At 27.8% G+C, this 22,781-nt stretch overlaps 1 protein-coding gene across 3 annotated transcripts; it reads right to left on the minus strand.

Moving 5' to 3' along the window:
• Nucleotides 1-17,596: 17,596 nt before the first annotated feature.
• Nucleotides 17,597-21,902, minus strand: LOC112274431 (putative inactive receptor kinase At2g26730). 3 transcript variants are annotated; one of them, XM_090245983.1, is made up of 5 exons: nucleotides 21,331-21,795; nucleotides 20,332-21,158; nucleotides 19,340-20,172; nucleotides 18,947-19,245; nucleotides 17,597-18,836 (listed from the first exon to the last, which is right to left on the minus strand). In XM_090245983.1, the coding sequence occupies exons 2-5, from the start codon at nucleotides 20,802-20,804 to the stop codon at nucleotides 18,393-18,395; spliced, it is 2,049 nt and encodes a 682-aa protein (XP_090102109.1). In that variant the 5' UTR covers nucleotides 20,805-21,158; nucleotides 21,331-21,795; the 3' UTR covers nucleotides 17,597-18,392. The 3 variants fall into 3 exon arrangements, with proteins under 3 accessions (XP_090102109.1, XP_090102110.1, XP_024359702.1); XM_090245984.1 differs by having other exon boundaries at nucleotides 20,332-21,155; nucleotides 21,331-21,720; XM_024503934.3 differs by having other exon boundaries at nucleotides 20,332-21,902.
• Between the last annotated feature and the right edge of the window lie 879 nt (nucleotides 21,903-22,781).

Genomic DNA, 22,781 nt, shown 5'->3' on the forward strand with positions numbered 1-22,781 from the left:
TTATTTTAATTTATTTTCACGTGGATATAATGAACTGTGAGTTTAGTCAACTGAGACGATCATGACCCCACGCATGTGACAAAGAAGTTGCTTGGAAAAATCTCCTGGAATTCATGGGCTTTGGATGCTCCAGTACAACAGTTTCGTTCAATGTATGAAAGTACAAAACACTAATTCGGCTGTTGAGAAACGATGTACTTGCTCATCCACCACCTGCGCCATTAATTTTACAAATATGGAATAACTACTGTAATTATCTAGCAGCATGAGTTAGGGCTTCAGAGCAGTCGCCACGAGGCTGCATAATTTGGTAGCCAAGTCGAAACTGCGTGTTACGTCTCCCCATGATCAATGTGATGAAAAACAGAATATCGACACTCTGGATAGATTTGTTGCACCGTACTCAAATATTCAACAACGAATGTAAAAGCTTCACACCAGACTGCATCCAAGGTCCTTATGAACGTAGTAAGCACCAGTTTACACATACACGCACTTCTGTAAGTTCATTTATATATATATATATATAATACTATATATATATGAATACAAATGTCCTATTGCCATCCAGCTGTTTTAGACCTGCTTGGTTGCTCTCCTGCAGCTCAGTGCTTGACAATACCCGTTGGAAATCTTCTGAATAATGCGTCCAATCTCCATCAATTCAAGAATCACACCTCACAAATCCTAGAAGCTTGGACCGTGCTCATGGCTGCTCAGTCATGGCCCCAGTAGCCGCAGTAGACGCAGAAGCAAAAGCAGGTCGCACTCTCATTAGGTCACAGTACTCAAACAAAATTAATTAGGCCAGAAATTCTGCTGTATTGTACTCATAACTGAACTGTAGGCCATAATTCTGGCCAGACTTGTATGCACTTCGGAGTTAGCACTTCACCTGCAGCTGTACACAAGTATGGCAAGAAATATGAAGGCAAGAGTGTGACGTTTGAGGAAACTAAGAGAATGGACTGTGGAGAGCAGAATAGTACATACTTCTCTATCGGCTGGGGGTCGTATCAGAATGAATGATTAGTGGTCAAGACTCGCTCGCTATGTGCAATCTTAAGGAGATAAAACATACAACTGTAAACACTTGTATTTGTGTTTCAAAGAAGTGCAAAAGGAAAGACTATTGTTTCTGGGAGGATTTGTGAGTAGTCTTATAAAAGTAGTTGAAACTTAATCTATTTCGGAGACAAAAAAAGAATCTGTAAGGTGTCAATTAGAACCATATTTGTTTGCCTTTTTAATACAATGATGTAATAGTTTTCTGTATATGATACAAATACTAACATCAAATGTAGAGAAAAACTAACAATATATAAAAATTATTTAGTTAAACTTTTAAAAATTAAAAAAATATGCTATTAAAATAAAAAATTTTTTTAATATAATTATATATATATATATATATATATATATATATATATATATATATATCTTAAAAAAATATTAAATCCAACCAAGATGTAAATAATACCTATATATATATATATATATATATGTGTAGATTTATCTATTATACAAAGGTCTTTTGTGGCTAAAGAATAAATTCTTATTATATCTTCAAAATGAATAGATTAATCTCTCTATAAATGTAAAAATCTATATTAATACCATCTAAAATTATAATTATTTTTATGTTATAAAAAAATCAATAATGTATATATATATTTCTAGCATTAAAATTAATATTTTTAGTAATAGTAAATTGGAAAAAGTCTTGATAGAATAATTAATATATTTTTTGAGTATTTAAATTATTTTTTTCATAATTAAGCACTAAAATTTAATAAAAAAAGAATCATATATATATATATATATATATATATATATTAGTAATTTTTATTATTTATTCTAAATTACTATAATTAGAGATAACTTTTATCTAATACATCTTTTAAATACTTGAAATATCTTTGTAAATAATTGAATGTGTAATTTAATAAAGGATATATTTTAGATTATTTTTTATTTTACTAAAAAACTTATATTTTTGAAATATATATATTTTTAAAGTAATATATTTAAATAAAAATAGTTATTAAATATATATAGATATATATATATATATATATATATTTTTAATTACCAAAATAGATAACAATCTTAGACTTGTATATTTTTATAAACAAAAGTATCATATAAAAACTTCTTTATTACAAAAGATATGTCAAAAAAATGCTTCTATTGTGGAATATTTTTATAGTAGTTTCTTAAAATTTTAAAAATCTAATAAAAGATTTTATAGCCTTCATGTTTGATCTAATACTACTTCTTGTTTATACTTTTATTTTTTAAAAATACTACATTTTATATAAAAGAATACATACATATATATAACTATTTTATTTGATTAATATAGATATTATTAATATTTTTTATTTTATAAATAAAATAAAAATTAAAAGTCATTGTTCAATAGAAGAATATATCATGTAATTATAACTAAGCTTTGCTAATAGTAAAAGACTTGTGCAATCATTTTAATGGTAGTTGATGGTATACCTTAAATATTGCTCCAAAACTTATTTTATTTATTTTTTATATATCAATTTAGGGATGGTAAGCCAAAGATAATTTTATATTTAATTTTAATATCTTAAAAATAATTTTCTAAAACCTTGATACAAATTAATTTTCTTTGTTGGATGTAATATTCCTTAAAAATCCATGATAGCAATAAATATTATGAAGGAAAAGTTTAGCTATTTTTTCACCATTGATAGATTTTGTACATAATACATAACATGCCATTTTAGTAAAACAATCTAATATCACAAATATAATATCATATGAATTTGAAATTAGAATATTTGTGATAAAATCCATAGAAACAAAAGTCCATGGTTATTTTGATATTAATAATGGCTAAAAAAGTCTGCAAGATTAATGTTAAGGAATTATTTTTTTAAAAAAGACATCAAAATTTTTTATAAAGATTTAATTTCTTTTCACATTTGAAGCCACTAAAAATCATTGCATATTGATTCCAAAATCTTATTATATCTAAAATGACTTGCAGCTTAAAAATTGTAATAAGCTTATAAAGTATATAATTATACTTTATCTTTTAGAATATACAAGTATTTTTTTAAATAGAATTGAATTTTTTTTAATTTAAAATTAAAAATATCTTAAATAAGAAGATTTAACGACATACTTGATTAAATTTGCTCAAAAGAAATTGAATCAACAATCAATGTTGATTTTAAAGTTTAAAGATAAAATTACTAAGGCTTCAAAAGAATTAATGTTCCTGATCAAAAGTTGTTTTTTTATTTATTTTAGTATAAAATAAGAACATCTAGAAAAGACATTTGATAAATCTTATTTTTTTCTTAGACAATACATGATCTTGAAATCAAATCTTAATAATAACGTGCTTCAATAAGCATGGCAACAATTTAGAACATGTACTGAAATAAAATACTTAGAATTCTTGTGATTTATATATATAGTAAATAAGTTAGAAGAACCTTTCAAATATTGGTGCTTTTCTTGAAATGAATCCATAATTACAAGAAGTTCTTTGTTGTGAATCTTATAATTGATTTTTATAATTATTTTTTTAAAATAAAAAATTATTAAATGAATTTTATTATTTATTTTCACTTATGAAAATATTGAATTTAATACAAAATATAATTTTTTAAAAATAAAAATACCTATAAAAAGTTGAAACAAATCAAAATTAATACAAAAATAAAAATTATCTTCAAAGCTTTAATTGATGGTTTTGTTTATTTATTTAATTTAAATATATCTTTGTAAGTCAAATGTACAATTTGAGCTACAACTTGAGAATAATTCTTGATGAATTTTTGATATTAATTAATAAATATTAAAAAATATTACAAATCTTTTTTTTATTTTTAAAATCATTTAATCTATTATAGTTTAATTTTTTTAAGATCCATTATAAGACCATCATTTAAAATTGTATATTCTAAAAAATAAACTTGAAGTATATAAAATATATTTTTTTTTATCTTAGAATAGAATCCTTCATCTTTAAGTTTTTATAACATACAAAATATATGAAATTTATAACATTTTATGTTTATAAAGAAAACTAAAATATTATCTTTAGAACAGACAACAAAAGCATCCAATTTTTTTAAAAAAATATTATTTATAAGATATTAAATATTAGTTGATATATTTATGAATCCAAAAGGTATGACATTATATTTAAAATGATTATATCTAATTCAAAATGTAACCTTCTATTCATTTTTTTTTATGCATACCAAAATATATATTTTTTATAGATCTGTTTTTGTACAGAGCTTGACTTGATTCAATTAATTTTAAATTTTAAATACCAAAGATAATAAGTATCTATTTTAGATGGTAATCTTGTTGATTTCTTAGTAATTCAATTACATCTACAATGATCTATAGTTTTTTTCACAAACAAGATAGAAGCTACAACAAAAGATTTAAAATAACATATAAAGTTTTTTGTTAGGTTCTCATCAATGTATTCTTTGAGTTTGGCCTATTCATTTTATAATAAGCTATATATTGATTCAAATAGCAGTTGAATTCTTTCTTAAAGATCAATTGGATAATCATGAAAATAATATTCTAAAAAAATATCTATATTTTTTTTTTCAAAAATGTCTTGGTAATCTTAGTATTAACTTGGAATATTACTTGAAGTCTTTCATCCATCAAAAATAGATATGGTATAAATTACAAAAGATGACCATTTTTTTTTTTAGCATTCATGAAAGCTCATGTACCTATAAATGATAGTTTGGTTATATCAAATTTATATCTTTTTACTTAAATAATAAAATTTTGAGTTAAAATATGGAAAAAATTAAGGTTATAAGATATCTACTTTATTTAAAGATTATACTTTTTTAGCTATAATAATTATAAAATAATTAAGTTGGAAGAAGATCTAATCATATTCAATATTACTAAGCTACAAAAAAAAGGTTTCTTAACTAAAATTATTTCTTGTTCTTTAACAAATTATTTTTCTATAAAATAAGCTAAGGTTTTTAAATCTAACAAAGCAAAGACTTTGTAATTTTTTAGTTCTAAAAAAATATCTATTATAAAATAAGATGAGGGTTCTAAGAGCAAAATATGATCCTTACTATATATTGCATAGGATTTTAATTATATGATCTTTGTTGTAGCTAGACAAACTAGTTTTTTGACACGTCATCTTTTTTGGCAACCATGCTCTTTATTTTTTAATTGCATTGCTTCTTTAGACAATGTTGAGTAGTATGTTTTGGTTTTCAATAATATAAGTACAAACCTTTTTGATCATATCAAGTCTTTTTTAGCTTGCAAAGAAGTTTAAAATGTACCATATCAATTTGCATTGGTTTCAACCTTAATAAGTAAGTTTTTAAAAACTTAAAAATTATTGCCATAATCTAATTTTTTATCTCTTCAACTAAATTTTTATTCTTAGAATCTTTTAAAAAATTGATTAAAGCATACAATACCTTGAAAAAAAATAAATTTCTATTGAATTTATTTTTGATGTGATCAATAATAATTTTTTAACCATATCTTTCTAGTCATTTCAAAATTGGTTGATAAGGGTTTTATCATTTCAATCTACATTGCAAGTAAGGTTTTAAAAGTCAACAATATATATGGTAGTTAAATGTGATCATTGTCATAAAGATAAGAGTTTAATCTCTTCTATCATTTCTAAGTCACTTTCTCCAAATGTGGTAGTAGATACTTCTAAGAATAAATTTAAATCATAAAAGAGTCTTAAATCTTTTTCTATCAAAGGTAAAAATTACTAAAGATCACTTTTAAATAGAAATGCACTTATGAATCCAACTTAAATAAATCCATGAAGGTATTGAAAAGGATGTAACTTTAGATAGAGCTTGACTTATTTTAAAAATCCTTAAAATTTTAATCTAATTCCATCAAATTTTTTTGATATATTAATTCTTATATCTCTTATATTTGTAATAACAAGACTTTTTGGATTTAATCACAAGCTTAATCCACTTACTTCTCTCAATTACATAACTTTTTGGTGTGAATTTTGAACTTTATGTTTAATTTCTTTCATTGGTGTAGGAATAATATTTCTATGTTTGAGGTTGATAATATGTAAGATTAATAATTTAAGAATGTTGACAAGCTTATGAAGATCTTTAAAAGTTGCAAACCTATTTTCACTTTTTTCAAGTATATTATCCATAAGTTAAATTGGAAGAAGGTTATCTACAATCCTTAATATTAAATAAAATTTTCTTAAGGAGCAATAATCTATTTTTTTCAAGAAAAGAATCAATAATAGAAAATAAAAAATATTAATTTAAAGATAGATAGACCTTATTATTTAAATAACAAAAAATAAATTAGAATAATTTACTTATTTCTAAAATAAAATAAAAATAGTAAAATTTACATTTATAAAGCTTTTAAGAAGCTTTTGTATTAGATATTATTAAATTTACTTACATTTATTTTTTATCCAATATTTCTTATCTTGATATTTATGTGTGTCTATGATAAAATTATATTAAATATGAAATCAACTACTGTAGCTATTAATGTATATATAATTATATTTATTATTATTTTATATAGAATCCTTTACATTTCATCATCAATTTGTATAAACTCCTCATTTATAAGCTTTATCAACTTTAAATTTGCATCAAGATGTGTTGCAATTGGTTTGTACTATTACAAGTTAAATTATTTTAGTATATTATTACTAGATTTATTTTAGCTCATATTTAATGTATATATAATTATATTTAGAAATAAAGAGCTCAATATTGAGTTTTTGAGGAATTTTTAAACTTAGTGATGTTCTCAATCGGTTTTGATTTTGAGAAATAAAAATATGTTTACAAATGTGAGGGTTTCTTAAGTTTTGTAATGTATATATAGATGAATTTTGGATAATATGTTGGTGTATTAGTTATAAATGTATATGAAAATTTTGAGATCAATTAAATAGTTAGATCAAAGTGTGTGAAGGTTTTTGTAGGTTGAGGTCTTAGAAATTGGAGTTTGAGGGTTAGTGAATATTTTTAAGATCTTCAATAATTTTTCAATTGGATTGAAGTGAATTTTTTTGTATAGAAATTAGACTTGATTATTAATATTTAGTGTGAAATTTGGAAACAACTTAAAGGTTTAAAAAAGAAATATTGGAATTAGAAGTTCAATATTTAGATTAGAGTAGGAGGCTACTAAACGCCCAATTGGATTATCTTGCATTTCTCTCAATTAGTAAGTACAATTAATTTCATCTTTCTTTTGCTTGTTTTTGATAAGACATTAAGAAGTGGAATTTTTTTGAGTTGATATCAGTAGCTTGATTATTAATTATTGAGATTCCATTTGCTATAGAATTTATTAACAATTTATTTAAGATCTAAGTTTTGATTAGAATTTGATTTAGAATTTCGTCTTGGATTTGGTTAAAATTAGAATTTTCTTAAGATTTGATTTAAAACTTATCTAAGATTTGTTTAAGATTTTGGATTTCATTAGGATTTTATTAGGATTTGACCTTAAGTTTGATTAAGATTCAATTAGGGTTTCAATTAGAATTTGACTTAGGATTTGACCTAAGATTTCGTTAAGATTTAATTAGAATTTTAATTAGAATTATATTAAAATTTTTATTTTTAGTATTTTTTAAAGATTCTTTGTGTTTCTTTTATAACTTCTTTTAAATTTATTTCAATAATTTAAAGTTTGATTGGGTTACTAAAGATTACTTGAAGTTTATTTAAGGCTCTATTAGACTTGGTAGAATTATTGTTGCATTATTACTTATCTTTTATAGCCAGGTATGTAATTCATTCTTAAGCAAGAATACATGCATTACAACAATGTGTTAAGTATGTTAATTAATTATTTTATAAGTTCACAACATGCTACACATGTTGGCCACTTATTGTACAAATTGGCTACTTATTGTACAAGTTGGCCATGTAGCGCAAATTTTGGAAACTTACCTTGTTAGTTAGATATGTATTCCACAAGTTAGATAAGTCACAAATGATCTATAAAATATTGACACATAGATATTAAATTAAATAATATATATAGATGTAAGAATGTAATACTTTAAGTTTAATTTCAAGAGTATATAGCTTTTTTATCTTTAGCAATAGCAATTCCAATTTCTTCTTGGATATATATGTTTTCTCATTTTTTTTATGTTATCTTTTTTTGAGACAAATCTCACTTGTTTTATTATATTTTTTAAGATTTTAATTGTTAAAAATTAACAAGAATATAATTATAATATTAGAATTTTATTTTATTTTAATTATAATCAAAAAATATATATTTTAAATTAGAAATAAATATATTAGAAATTGTGGATTATCTACATTTAATTTAATATTTTTTATAAAATTTCTTTGTTTTTAAGTATTTTTATTAAAAAAAATTTAAGTAATATTAGTAATTTTTTTAATTAAAATAAAAGACAGAATAGTAAATAAAGTAATTAATACTTGCAATACATCAATCAAATTTACTATCACAATAAGTAATAAAATTGGATCAAAATTGAGATATTGAGATGATTAGAGCTATTTTATTATTTCTATTAAATAAAATTATTTATTCTATAGTAGAATATTATTTAAGAGTCAAAAAATCAAGAATTTTCTTACTTAAAAAGTTTGATAATACAAGATCAAAGCCTTGATATATCAATTAAGTACAATTGGTGATCAAGCTTTAACCTCAAAGCTATACAACTCCAAGATGACAAGTTTGGTTTATTAAAATACTACTTTAAAATTCAGCTCTATTATGTTTTTTATTATTTATTAAACAATATCATTCAATATTAGATAATTTAGAAGTTTTGTTGGTGGGATATTGATTAATATATATAGAACATTATACAATTTGTGTTGCAACTAATAAGATTTTTATTTTGACTTAAGGCAATAATTTAGTATTATAATATGTTTCATTATTTTGACAACTTATAAAAAATATTAAGAAAAATTATGTTGAATTCATTTGACAATTTTTATATAGATTATAATATGATATAAAGAAATTAATGCTAAACTTATGTGATCCTCGAACATTAATTCAAATAATTGATTTTAAAATGAAGTATAATAATTAAATTTTTAAATTTGATTTGAGAGCTGCATAAGTATGTTTTAGCATCTTTATAATTCAATAATAACATCAATGTTATATTAATACATACATTTGGAAATAGAAGACATGCAAATTGATATGGTACATTTTAAATATCTCACTAAGCAATAAAAGATATAATAATGTCTAAAATAATTATGCTTATATGGTAGATAACCTAAGCTTATTACTCAATATTGTCTAAAGAAGTTACACAACAATATTGCACAAAATGAGGACTATAACTATTGAAAAAGAAAATGTATCAAAAAATAATTTTTTTCAACTACAATAGGCAATATATGGCTGAAATCTTGTGCAATATTTATTGAGGGTCTTATTCTCTTATTAAAATCATTACCTTGTTTTATAATAGATGTTTGTTTAAGATCCGAAAATTATAAAATCTTTGCTTTATTAGATTGAAGAGCCTTGACTTGTTTTTTAGATGAATAATTTATTAAAAGATCTAAAATATTCTTAGTAATAAAAACCAAGGTTGTGCATATAGAAGTCATAGATGGTTTTTTTTTGTCTTCTTGAAATATTTTCTATAAAATTATTCTTGTAGATATACCAAAAAATAGTTATAATAGCTTAATAATATTTAATATGATTGTATTTTAATTAAATCTAATTATTTTTAAAAAAAATTGGTTAAAAAAGTATAATATTTAAATAGATTATATTTCTTCTAATTTAAATTTTTTCCATAGCTTAATTAATTTTTTTAATTAAGTAAAAAATCATTAATTTAGTATAATCAAACATTTATTTGTAGATGCAAGAGCTTCCATGCATGTTACAAAAAAATATCATCTTTTGTTATTCATGCAACATCTATTTCTAATAAAAAAAAGACTTCAAGAAATATTTTAATTTAGTATAGAGATTATCAAGACTTCTTTTTTTAAAAAAAAAAGATATTATTCTAAATTATTATTCTTATGATTCTTCAATTGATCTTCAAGAAGGAGTTCAGTTGCTATTTGGACCAATCTACAACTTATCACAAAATGAATTATTTTCACTCAAAGATTACATTGATGAAAACTTAGATAAGAACTTCATACATCATTCAAAATCTTAAGCAATAACTTCTATTTTATTTGTCAAGAAAAAAGATGGATCACTACAAATGTGTATAAATTATCAAGGACTCAACAAGATTATTATTAAGAATAAGCACCTTCTACTTTTGATATGAAGATTTATTATCGAATTGAATGAAGTAAAAATCTATAAAAAAATTGATCTATGAAGAATATATAATTTGATATGCATTTAAAAAGAGTTGGATAGAAGACTAAATTTTAAATTAATATGAGTATTTTTAATACAATGTCATGCCATTTGGACTTATAAATGTATTAAATGATTCTTAACATCTAATGAATGATATTTAAAAAAAAAAATTAGATAATTTTTTAAAATTTTATTTAGAAAGTATTTTTATTTCTTCTAAAAATAGAAATAAATATGATTTTTTTAAAATTATATTTTTTTTATCAAAAATAAATAATCTTTTTTAAATTAAAATAATTTCATCTTTAAGAAATAAAATCAATATTTTCTTTTGATCCAACATTTTTTGACTAAATCAATTAAGTATATTTTTTGATCTTCTTGTGCATTGTATGAAGAATAATTCTTTTAAATCTTTTTTACTCTTATAAACTCCTTTTTTCTTTCTAATTTAATTTCAAGAATTTATAGTTTTTTTTTATCTTTAGCAATAGTCAATTTAATTTCTTTTTGAATATATATATATATATATATATATATATATATATATATATATATATATATATATATATGTCATCTTTTTTTGAGATTCATCTCATCTATATAATTATATTCTTTAAATTCTTATTATTAATAGGTACTTTCACAATAAGCCAAAAACATACATTTTGTATCTTTTGCATTATGTTTGGACCTCATATAGTGTAGTATTTTTGCATATGCAATACATTAAAAGATATTTAAATATAAAATATAAGATTTTATTCTATTTTAAGTATATTTTGGTATTACTAATACAAGAGCACTTATTAACGATCCCTTTTTTATGTAAACTACATCTACAACAACCTCAATTCAAAACTCATAATTAAAGATTTGAATATAAAGCATATTCTTTGTCATTTCTATAATGGTATAATTTTTTTTAATAATATTATTTTATTATGAAATATATAAGGTTATGATTTATTTAATGATTATTTTATTTATTAAATAATTATCAAGTTTTTTAGGCATGTATTCATATCCATTTGTTTAAATACAACATCTTCATCTTGGACTCATTTTATTTTTTAATAAGAGCTATAAATTTCTCAAACCTCCAAATTTATTCATTTTTGGCCTTAAGAATATAAATTTAGATATTTTTTGAAAAATCATCAATAAAAGTAAAAAAATTCTTTACTCCTTCTATACTTATGGTCTTTATAGGTCCACATACATCAAAATGGACAATCACCAACAACTTGGTAGCACATTATTTTGTTATGATATGACTCATGGATAAAAAATAGAAAAAAATATTATATTTTAGAAGACCTTATTTTAAAATATAAAAAAAAAATACCTTTAAAATAAAGATAATAGTCAAGGAGGTAGTAAAATTAATAAGTTCTAATGCTGATTTTTTATGTAATGGACTTCTACTTACTTTGTAAGACTATAAACAAGATAAAATAAGGTAAATTTGAAAAATTAGTATTGTAGATATCTTAAAATGGAAATAAATTTTAGCTCAAAATAAAATTTATCTAGAAATTTTGAATATTAATACTTGAAGATGGTTATGAATTTGGATCAAAATCAAACCTAAATAGACAAAACTATGCTCCGACAACAATTTAGAGGTGTTTTTATTGCTTGCAAAATAAAATTAGAGAAAAAAATTTCTAAGTTTTGCTTGAGTGTTGATTTAAGTGATTCAAATTAATATTAAATTTTTGAAAGCTTTTCAAAGTGAAAGGTAATTTATATGGTTCTGAATTTCGAGAAATGAATTGAAGAATTATTCTAGCATATTGACAAATAAAAATTTATAAAATTATATATTTATCTTGTAAATTTAAATTTGATCTAATTATTATATCAAAGTTTATTGAAATTCAATTAGATTAAAGTATTAGAATTTTGATTTCAAGGATTAATAAGGATTTCTTTGATCTTGAATAATTTATTAGTTAGATTGAAGAAATTTTTGTGAACAGATTATGAATTTAATTTTCATAAATTTTTCTAATTTTGAATACAATTAAATATTTAAAAAAGAAATTATGAATTCTAAAATATCAATATAAAAGTTAAAAAAAAGAGATGGTGGACACCGAAGAAATAAATGAGCATTTATTCCTAGGTGATAAGTTAATTTTTTTTTGAATTGTTTATGCTTGTTGTTAACTATTAGATTGCAATGTATGCAAATTTTTAAATAAGATCAATGATTCACCAAAATTTATTGATGTTTTAAGATTTCTCTAAGATTGGTAAGGTTTGATTAAATTTTGGTTAAGATTCTATTAGGGTTTGTAAGATATCTTTATGATTTTATTTGAATTTTTTATAATTTTTTAAGGATTTTTGTTAGAATTTTATTATAATTTTATTAAATGATATTTTTTGTCTTATATCCTTTACATGTAAGCTTTAATATATTTTGGCTTATATTGCTAATATTTGAATTGTATACTATAGATTAGAATTCTTTATATTCAAATAACAAAATTAACAATGTCATACATTGATTTTTTTTTCTTCTACAATAAATTCAAAAAAATCGACTACATGAACTTTATTAATCTTTTTACTATTGAGGTAGTACAATTTTTTTCTCTCTTGATCTCTTAGCAACCATATCTTTACATTCATTTTTTCATAAAATATTCATTACTATTGATATGAATCATAAAATCTCCTATTATAAATTTATTCACTAAAAGTGGATTTTGCTTCATTTTTGGTATATGAAGGACATCTTTAAATTTTATCAAATTGGTTTCTCCATTCATAACCACCTCTATTATAATAGAGTCAATTATAATGGCTTCATGTATATCAGTGTTATATTGTAACATAGCTAATAGGTAAAAAAGAGAAAAAATATATATATATATATATATATATTATAAAAGATCTTATTTCAAAATATACTTTTAAATTAGGTAGATTAGTAAAATTGGTATCATGAGCATTTTAATGTAGAAATAAATGGTAATTTCTAGTAATAGTTATCTAAAAAAAATTAGATATTGGTACCTAGAGAGGACTAGTTATAAACTTGGATAGAAATCAGATCTTAATATACAAAATTGCACTCTTATGGCAAATGCAAGAATTTTTTTTGTTCATTAAATAAAGGAATTCAAGAATAGACAAGAAATAGGTCCTTAAGCCATTGTTTTTGAGTGGTTTAAGTTTTTAATAACTTTATAAGAGCTTTGCAAAGTTAAGATTGTTTTGGAATGACTCTAGTATTTGGAAAACAAAAAAGGTTTATATATTAGAGAATTTTATGAGATTTGTAGTGGATCTCAAATAAAAATTAATGAATTTGTGATTATAATTATGTTTAATATATATTATAAGTTTAAGCTAGATCAAACAATTTTTAGAACTCAAGTATATTGAAATTTTGAAAATTGGAGTTTTAAAGGCCAATAAAAGTTTCTAAGATTTGCATCAATTTGCTAATTGGATGAAGAAGAATTTTATTGTATTAGTAGTAAACTTAATTTTTAATAATTGTGTAAAATTTTTAAGTAATTAAATAGTAAAAAGAAGAGATGTTATTGTTTGGGATTGTCATTAAGGTTGGAGAAAGAAGCCAACCAATATTCAAGTAAATTATGCAATTTATCTCTTTTTTTAATAAGTTCAATCTTCTTGAATTTTTTTGTATTTATTTCTAAGTAAAATATTGAGAGAAGAAAAGCTTTGAATTAAGTTCAATATTTCAAGTTTTAGTTATTGAGATTTTAATCTATTATAGGATTTGATTTAAGTTTGGTTATGATTACTTAAGATTTTTATCAAGATTTTGTTAGGATTTAGGATTTTATTAGGATTTTATTAAGATTTAGTTAAGATTTGATTAAGATTTTTATTATATTTTATTGATGTTTAATTAAGATTTAATTAATTTTTAATTAAAACTTAATTAGAATTAAATTAAAATTTGATTAGAATTTTATTAGTATTATTTTAGAATTTTATAAGGATTTATTAATATTTAATTTAAGTATGTAAAATATTTTTTAAGATTTATCTAGAACTTATTAGAATGTGATAAGATACATTTAGGATTTTTCTAAAGATGATAGGATGTAATAAGAGTAATTTGAAGCTTATTTAATTATTCAAAGATACAAAAGGATATTTCTAAATACCTTATGTATTGTATTAGATTTTAAATCAAACTTTAAAGTAAGTTTAAATTCTACTATAGCCACAACTAAATGTTCAAAGCATTCCTAAGTTAGTTTTCATAGAATGCAGTACCATTAGCCACCAATATCACATTTACTACTAGAATAGCTTCATTTCTTAGCCATGAATATATAATTTCATCATCCAAACTTGTCTTGGATATAGTTTGAATCATTTCCTTATATCTTCTTACTTTTATACCACTTATCAACAAAATTATTATAATTTTTTATAAATAAAGCAAGTTTTGATATTATTTTATTGATTTAAGTAGCTCCTTTTTGTCTTAACTTAAGTAGAGTAATAAATCCTCACTTTAAATATCCTTTTTTTTTATTGGCCATTAAATAATTAAGTCTTATTGTTACATAGTCTATTTTAAGTTCTTTTATTTTTATGGATTTCAATGTCACAATGAAATAGTTGTAGGATTGTGGCAAACTCATGAGTAGATTCATAACAAAATCCACATCTTCTACTAGCTTATTTATAATTGAAAGCTTGTTTGCAAGTGCCTTTATCTTATTAATGTGTACTTTGATGTTTTTACCTTCTTCTATCTTGCAAATGAAGTTTTTATTACTATTATTATTATTATTATTATTTTATATATAGAAAATATTAGATAATTTCTTTCTTTTATAGATGTTGTAAAGAATCTTCTACACTCTTCTTGATCCTCTATAAGTAATAGTATGAAAAAAATTGGTTCTATCAATATTAATTGTAATCAATATAAAAAAAAATTTACTCAAAATACTCTCAATTTTTTTTTTAAGATTTCTTATAAGTTTTATGAAAAATAAAAATGTTTCAAATCAAATATAATACTCTTAGATCACTTCTTTAATTACAAATGACCACTTAACACCATAAGAAGTGTTTTAAATATCTTCAGCTTCTTTAATACTTCAAATCACAAAATTAGTACATCAAAGAGCTAACTCAACAAAAAATTATAAGTATTCTAAAACATCTCTTTTATATGTATAACAAATACCAAACTCAAAATGCATTTAATCACAAATAAGTTCAAATCTTAATTTAAATAATAAAATTTAAAAATTCCAAATCTTAATATCATAAAAAAATAAGATGATTTATTCCTTATAATAAAAAATTCTTCAAACAATTTCAAAAATCACAAACAAATATATATAAGAACTTAACCTATTGAAGAAAAAAAAGTGTGAAGTATCCTCAATTAATATTAAGAAGGTTGTAAACAAAAAAGAAGTATGGTATAAGATGACTCTCACTTCCAAACATCTTTTACTTATAAGAAAGAGATCACATCTAATATAAATGAATCTTATCTACAATCATCTTCATCCTACTTTACTTCATCTAACCAAACCCTCGATTCTTCTTACTCTAGCTACTACCTTAATAACTTATTTTGAGTCTTTCTTGCCTTTTGACCATTAACAACTTAGTAGGATTAAACTCTAAGGAATGGTAATTAATCCTAATTTTGTTGATCTTTAATAATAATAACATGATTATAGAAATATTTGATTTTAATACATATTAAGCCTAATTAACTTCAACTATTCTTAGTGTGGTTTTCAAAAAGAAACTTTTGTAGTTCGTCTTAAAACCCTAGAGAAGTTTGTTTCTTTAAAGTCATGAGTTAGATGTTATCTATGTATTTAATTAAACTTGCCTAGAGCTGATGATAGGCCATTTTCCTCTCTCAACTTAAGTTGCTTCAATTTTCTCTCTAGAACTTTTGTATTGAAACCCCTTCACTTGCATCCTCTTAGAATTGTCTATACACAATCATTTTTTGTCTATTTAGACCAAATCCTAATTCTAAAAAGATTTTTTTTATCATATCATTTAATTAAGATTGCTTCTTGCCAATCTTTCATCTATAACTTATAATCATGGATTACAACCATTTCTTTAGTATGCTAAAAAAATGCCTTGGATCTTACATTACAATTGTAGAAAACTATACAGTTAGTGTGAGGCATGGCTTGTGGCCTTACTTGCATTGTTTACTTGCATTGTTTAGTAAAAAAACTTTAGAAATAAAAACAACAAATACAAAATTTACAACAATGGTCTATTGACATTAATTGCAGCTTTTAAAGAATGATGTCTTTTATAATCATTTAGGTTTTGATTCAATTAGGAATAAAAAAGAATTTGATATTATCTTAGATTAACTATAAAACTACAAAATAACTAGGAAAATTCTAAGATATTTTGTATAATAAGAATATTTTATTAGATTTATTGGATCAAAATTTTAATTAGATTTTTAGGAAAATTTTTTTTACAAAAAATGATCAAAATGAATTCATTCAGCAATTTTTGGAACAAACATCTTTGTTGCAATATAAAATAACCGATTAATTTTTTTTTGTCATGGATGGAATTTTCTAAAAAAATATATAATTATTTAATATGATATTTCATTTATTTTTAATTATGTGTACAACCCTTTGGAAAATTATTTTATTTTATTTACATAAAATTTTATTAGTGTAAAATCAACACTGTCTTTGTTTGAAGTAGCTTTATATAATTAGAGCCAAAAATAATTATATGTTTATTTGGTAAAAAGTTTAATCGTAAGCAAAATACAAGGACATAAAATCAAGTGATTAAGACATGCAAGAAAGTAAGATATTTCATTGGAAGCAAGACCAGATTTGAGACTATATAAAAATATTGTACGTGATTACTTTGATTTTTGCCGTTTTCATTTGTTATTATATTTTTTACTGAAAGAATATCTTCTATAACTTGTTTGAAATTACTTTAGATGTTTCGACACAAGTTCGTGCTGAGGGATGCATCTTATGGATAAGTAGACGATGGCCAAAATTGTTAGTTTAGATATTTAAATGTCCAATTATGAGACATTTGAGAATCTTTTTACGATAAAAAGTAGTATGAAGAGGTTTACAAAAAAGTTAACGTCAGAACCAACCAAATATTTGTACCACTATCATTTTCAAATACTCAATTAGTTCATCCACGTACAGACCACATAAATATAAAATTGAGCCAAATCAATAAAAAATACTTTACTGGAAGGAAGGTGACCGAAAACAAACTTTCGTACCAATTGAGTATTGAAGCGGGTGGAAGCGAAAGTAAAAAATTCTAGTGACATGGCGTGAAATTAACTCCAAAATTATGACAAGCCTATTCAAATTCAGCGTCATAGGCATTTCTAGAAGACGCAGAATGTGTCATAAGAGATAAAAATCTCTAGAGTTGGTGATAACAAGAACAATAAATAAGTCGAACAAAGGAATGGAGAAATGAAACCAACCACCATGCGGGGCTTAGGAAGTGGGCGAGGGAGAAAGTTACACATGAGGTGAGCAGCCAGCTTTACATCCACCAGCATTGAACAGCAGGTGAGAGAGAGAGAGAGAGAGAGCAATACACGGCGAAGGGAAGCCTGTCAACACTCACAGGGCGACAAATTCAAGTGGCCTCTAGATGATCAACAAAACAGGCCCTCCTGTTTTAACGCTCTCCCTTACAGACCAACCTTCTGTTCTTTTTTATTGGTGTTCATCACCTGGAGAATCAACTGTGGCAAGAATGGCTGCCTCTGTTTCTATCCAGACTGCAGTCAAAAGCAGACATCAATCGACTACAGAGGTTTGGTCTGGCAAGGAGACTAGGGACAATCGGCTCAGAATGAGTTGAGCGGGTCACAATGGGGTCCCTGTCGATCGACGTGTGCATGGATGCTCACAGTCCCACAGTGAGTGGCGTGATATGTGATGGTGATGACGATGATCTCACTTGCAACATGATGCGGAGCGGCGATGAAGAGACTGTCAAGGAGTGCGACTAGTGGGTGGAGTAGGAGTGCCAGGAGTGGGTGGAGTGGGAGTGCCAGGAGTGGGTGGAGTGGGAGGCGTGCGAGGAGAGCTCCTGGAGTCGTCGTCACTGTTCCTGATGATCTCCTCCGAAATGGTTGCGGACTGTCGAGACGGTTCGGCAGTGTCCTCGATGAAGAATGGGTGCACTTCCTCAAGTTGGGATACCACGGTGTGCATCTTTGGTCGCCGCTCAGGCACAGGATCTACACACTTCATTGCAATCTGCAACATGGTCACCAGTTCTCCTTCTATGTTCTGGTAGCGCATGAGCTCTAGGTCGAACACTTCGGCTGTCCACTCTTCACGGACGATGGACTGCACCCAGCGTGGCAAGTCGACGGGTTCATCATTGGAAGACGCTGGCGTCGGTGCCTTCCCAGTCAGAAGCTCCAGTAGTAACTGCAAAACCAAGAATTGGAATATTAGGTGTGTAATTTACAGAGGCTCAGTAGCCACAATTGAAGTTTCATGGTCATGAAGAGTGATAGGACTGCAGGAATGGAACATACCACTCCAAAGCTGTACACATCCGACTTCTGTGTCACTTTGCGAGTTGCGCTGACCTCAGGTGCTCGGTAACCAACCATTTTTGAACCAGAAGAGGAAGAACTCAATAATTGTGCGAGTCCGAAATCGGCGATGCAAGCTTCTAGGTCTCTGTTGAGCAGAATGTTGGACGACTTGATGTTCCCATGCACAAAACTGGGTCCTCCTTGTGAATGCAGATATGCAAGTCCCTTGCCAGCTCCTATTGCGATCCTGACTCTTGTAAGCCAATCCACCGGTGTGCGATTCTTGCCTCGATTGTCTGACAAACACAAAATGGTATGGAGTATTACTTAAAACCTACTCGATATGATAACATCCCAAAATAAAAACTAGTGATTAGGGTAGAAACTTACTGTGCAGAAGGGCAGCGAGGTTGCCCATCGGCATGTAATCAGAAACTAGAAGTTTCTCATCTTTGGAGAAATAATATGCTCGGAGGGGCACTAGATTCCGATGCTGCAACTTTCCTACAACCTGGATCAATGTTTCAAAGTCTTTCTTGCACGTAGTCACGTCTTTCAACCTCTTCACCGCCATGACCGTTCCATCTTCCAAAATCGCCTTGTAAGCAGTTCCCACAGTGCCCTTGCCCAGCACCTCGGCCGATGCTCGTAACAAATCATCTAGATCAAATGAGACCAGGGAGAAGGATATCAACCTGTTGGCCCCCTGCTCCCCTGCCCCCGAGACGGCATGTTCATCTCCATTGTCCCCGGGTCCTTTCTCACGCAGCTTGTCACGGGAGATGTCAGGGGTTATCGCGTGCGAAATCTCACGAAGTTCAGGTTCTGAAGAAGATTCCTGTCCGCTGTTTCTAAGGAATATACAGAAAAGTGCTACGAGCGCAAGAATCAGAAATGTTACTGATCCCAAGACGATACCAACGATTACGACAGTTGACAGCCTCTTCTTGCCATTCGACGATGTTGCAGATTGTCCGCTTGAGAATGGACATAAGGATGGAAGAGGTGGACCGCAGAGACCGGCATTGCCAACGAAGGAATCGACAGGGAATCTGGACAGGAGTGCTGGTACAGCTCCAGATAAATTGTTGTTACCAACATCGAATATCGTCAAATTCGCCAAATTCAAGACTGGAATGCTTCCCGAGAATGAGTTGTTGCGGAGGTTCAGCAAGTAAAGCTGAGAGAGTTTCCCGATCGACTCCGGTATGGTGCCGTTCAACCTGAATACAAATAGAATTCATATGAGCTGGCTATCCGAATAACAGGAAAACTACGATTGCTGAAGAGAAATTTGACAATTTAACATTGAAATAGAACATCCAAAATCGAACCTGACTGATCATCTTAGAAGTTGCCTCCAGCAGGAATTAAAATCTCACCTATTAAACTCCAAGCTCAATTGAGTCAACTGCGGCCACAGTTCGGCGACATCTGGTAGAGGTCCATAGAAGCCGTTGCCTGCCAGATACAATGCCTTCAAGTTCTTGCATTTACCCAGCTCTGCGCCAGGAAACAGATCTGACAACTTGTTGCCACGCAAACTCACAATCTCAAGATTGGATAGCAAGCTTAAACTCCCCGGTGGTATAATCCCTCGAAGCCCTTTACCCGGCAATCGGAATTCTGTCACCCTATTCTCGGCGCAGGTTATGCCAGCCCAATTACAAGGCGATGTAGTGTCCACCCAGTTAAACTTCGTCCCTTTTGGATCATGGTAGTCGCTGAAGATGCGAAGTGCTCTTCTATCAGCTTCTAAATCTTGGCCTGCCACTGAAACCATGCTAAGGACGGCCACCAAGACAGTTGCCATCTTAATCATGTTCAACTCTGGTTCATGCCTCCTCTTAGTCATTTCTAACAAATTGCAAAATTCTCACAAGGGTGCGCCAAAACAGAATATCATTCTGAATGTCTCCAACTTCAGAAGGTGGTTAGCTCCTTCCAAGTAGGGAGATTCTAGCATTGAATTCCACATCCGCCAGCTTCATACCCCTCCATCTCTATAATAGCTCTTCTCAAATCTCAGGTTTGGTGTTCCTCACTTTTGCTTGGCGGCACAATCACCAGCAGATCAATTAGTTTGATCAGTAATTCTCACAAAATTTAGTACCCAGGACGATTCGGCCATCTTCGAGAGGGAAGGACCGTCACTTTCCATCAACCTGGAACCCGACCTGCTTGCATGTACTCCATCGTATTGACGCTACTACAACGAGGAAACAAAAACTAGCCTTAGGTTTGAAAAGAGTGTGTACATGCGTAGTGGGTTGAAAAGTACTTACGAGAGCTAGCTAATGGGCCCTTTCGAACGCATGCACCTGAAAGCAACAACAGACGGAAGCTGACCTAAATAAGCTAGAATTCCGCAGTACACATACCACAATGACAACCACGGGCTGCGCTACAACTCAACGACGCCTCATGAGATCCGCCAATTGTAAATAGAGGTCAAAACAGCTTGAAACTCCGCCGGCATAAGGGTCTGGCATTTCCATAGCACAGGGATCAGAATTCCAGCACCCATGCAACCGTCCCTCAGCACACATTCTCGAGTCTCCTGCTCATTGACGGACACATTGCCACCCCTCTTCCAAAATCCTGCCTCTTTCCAACCCAGGCTTCCGCAACTCCCACCCAAATTCAACAAACCGCGATGGAATGCAGCTGCCGAAGGTTGTCATCGCCCACCTGCTGTCACAACCCACAACTGCAACTCCATCAGGGAATCCCTACAACAGCACCATGGCTCTGCTGCTGTCTCTCCGCCCCACCCCCTCCCCCCCGGCGGCTGGTCCAACCATCCCTGGATCGCTGATGGCAGGAACCCAGATTGGAAGTGGAGAGCCCACAAACGGAGGGACATCCGTGTGTGCGTCCGAAGGCATTTCCAAATCCGGACCCCTATTGCTGTAAAGTGTGGCGCCCAATGCCAGCCTTGAGAGCACACTCTCGCCTCCAGAAATAGTGTGAGCCGTGGGCGCAATGCAGTGACGGGGAGACCGAAAAGTTGGAGCGAGATGGCCCTGACCCAGGCTCCCATCCACCACAGCAGACGACGATGAATCCCCCTGCATCGATTGATCGATCGATCGTTCTATCGATGATGATGACTCGCATGCGAGAGTTCAACCAGGGTCGACAATTCCCTCGCGATCCCGGAGCTTTTCCCGACGCATCCACGCCCATCGTCTCCCACAAGTTTCTAAATTTCGGCGCTTCGTGATATTACGCATCCGCGTCTTCTCACGATGCAGAGTAGACATGGATCCACTTTCGTCCGTCCACTTCACCCAACTTTCGTCCTCGTCCTCGTCATTCTTCGTTCATCGACTTTAACGGCATCCTCGCTTTTCGTTGGACATTCTGCATAATTCGAGGGTAGCGCAGGAAACCCCCATCATTAATTTTAGGGTGGCACCACTTGGAAGAATTGAAAATAAAAACAAGGATCAAAGAAAAAAGGGAATGAAAAACATTATCACTCTAACAAACTTGTACTTTTTATTCTATCACTTTTTTACTTTTCCCATCTATGAAAAAAAAAAACAAAATTATAAATATAATTATCATTCATTTTTCATTACTAATAATTTTGAGTTGTGTGCAAATGGTGCTAAAATATTGACTTTACTTCAATTTCCAAAGGCAAGTAGTCACAATTGCTATGAACTTAAATCTATTTTTTGTCATTAGTATATTAAAATTAAAAAATAAATAATTACATGACTTAAAGTTCACATTGGTTGAGATTAACTTGTTACAAAATTTAAAAAGATGTAACACTCAGATTAAGATTGCTTTTTGACTGATGCAGTAATGAATGATTAAA

Source organism: Physcomitrium patens, chromosome 21 (assembly GCF_059467195.1).
Source record: "Physcomitrium patens ecotype Gransden chromosome 21, ASM5946719v1, whole genome shotgun sequence".
Classification (NCBI taxonomy): domain Eukaryota; kingdom Viridiplantae; phylum Streptophyta; class Bryopsida; order Funariales; family Funariaceae; genus Physcomitrium; species Physcomitrium patens.

Bases quoted from the DNA above. Each gene is read 5' to 3' on its own strand.
- LOC112274431 (XM_024503934.3), bottom strand. From the start codon at position 20,804: ATGACTAAGAGGAGGCATGAACCAGAGTTGAACATGATTAAGATGGCA. The intron at 20,173-20,331 runs GTGAGATTTTAA...ATTTGTATTCAG, and splicing joins TTGAGCTTGGAGTTTAATAG to GTTGAACGGCACCATACCGG. The intron at 19,246-19,339 runs GTAAGTTTCTAC...TGTGTTTGTCAG, and splicing joins CCTCGCTGCCCTTCTGCACA to ACAATCGAGGCAAGAATCGC.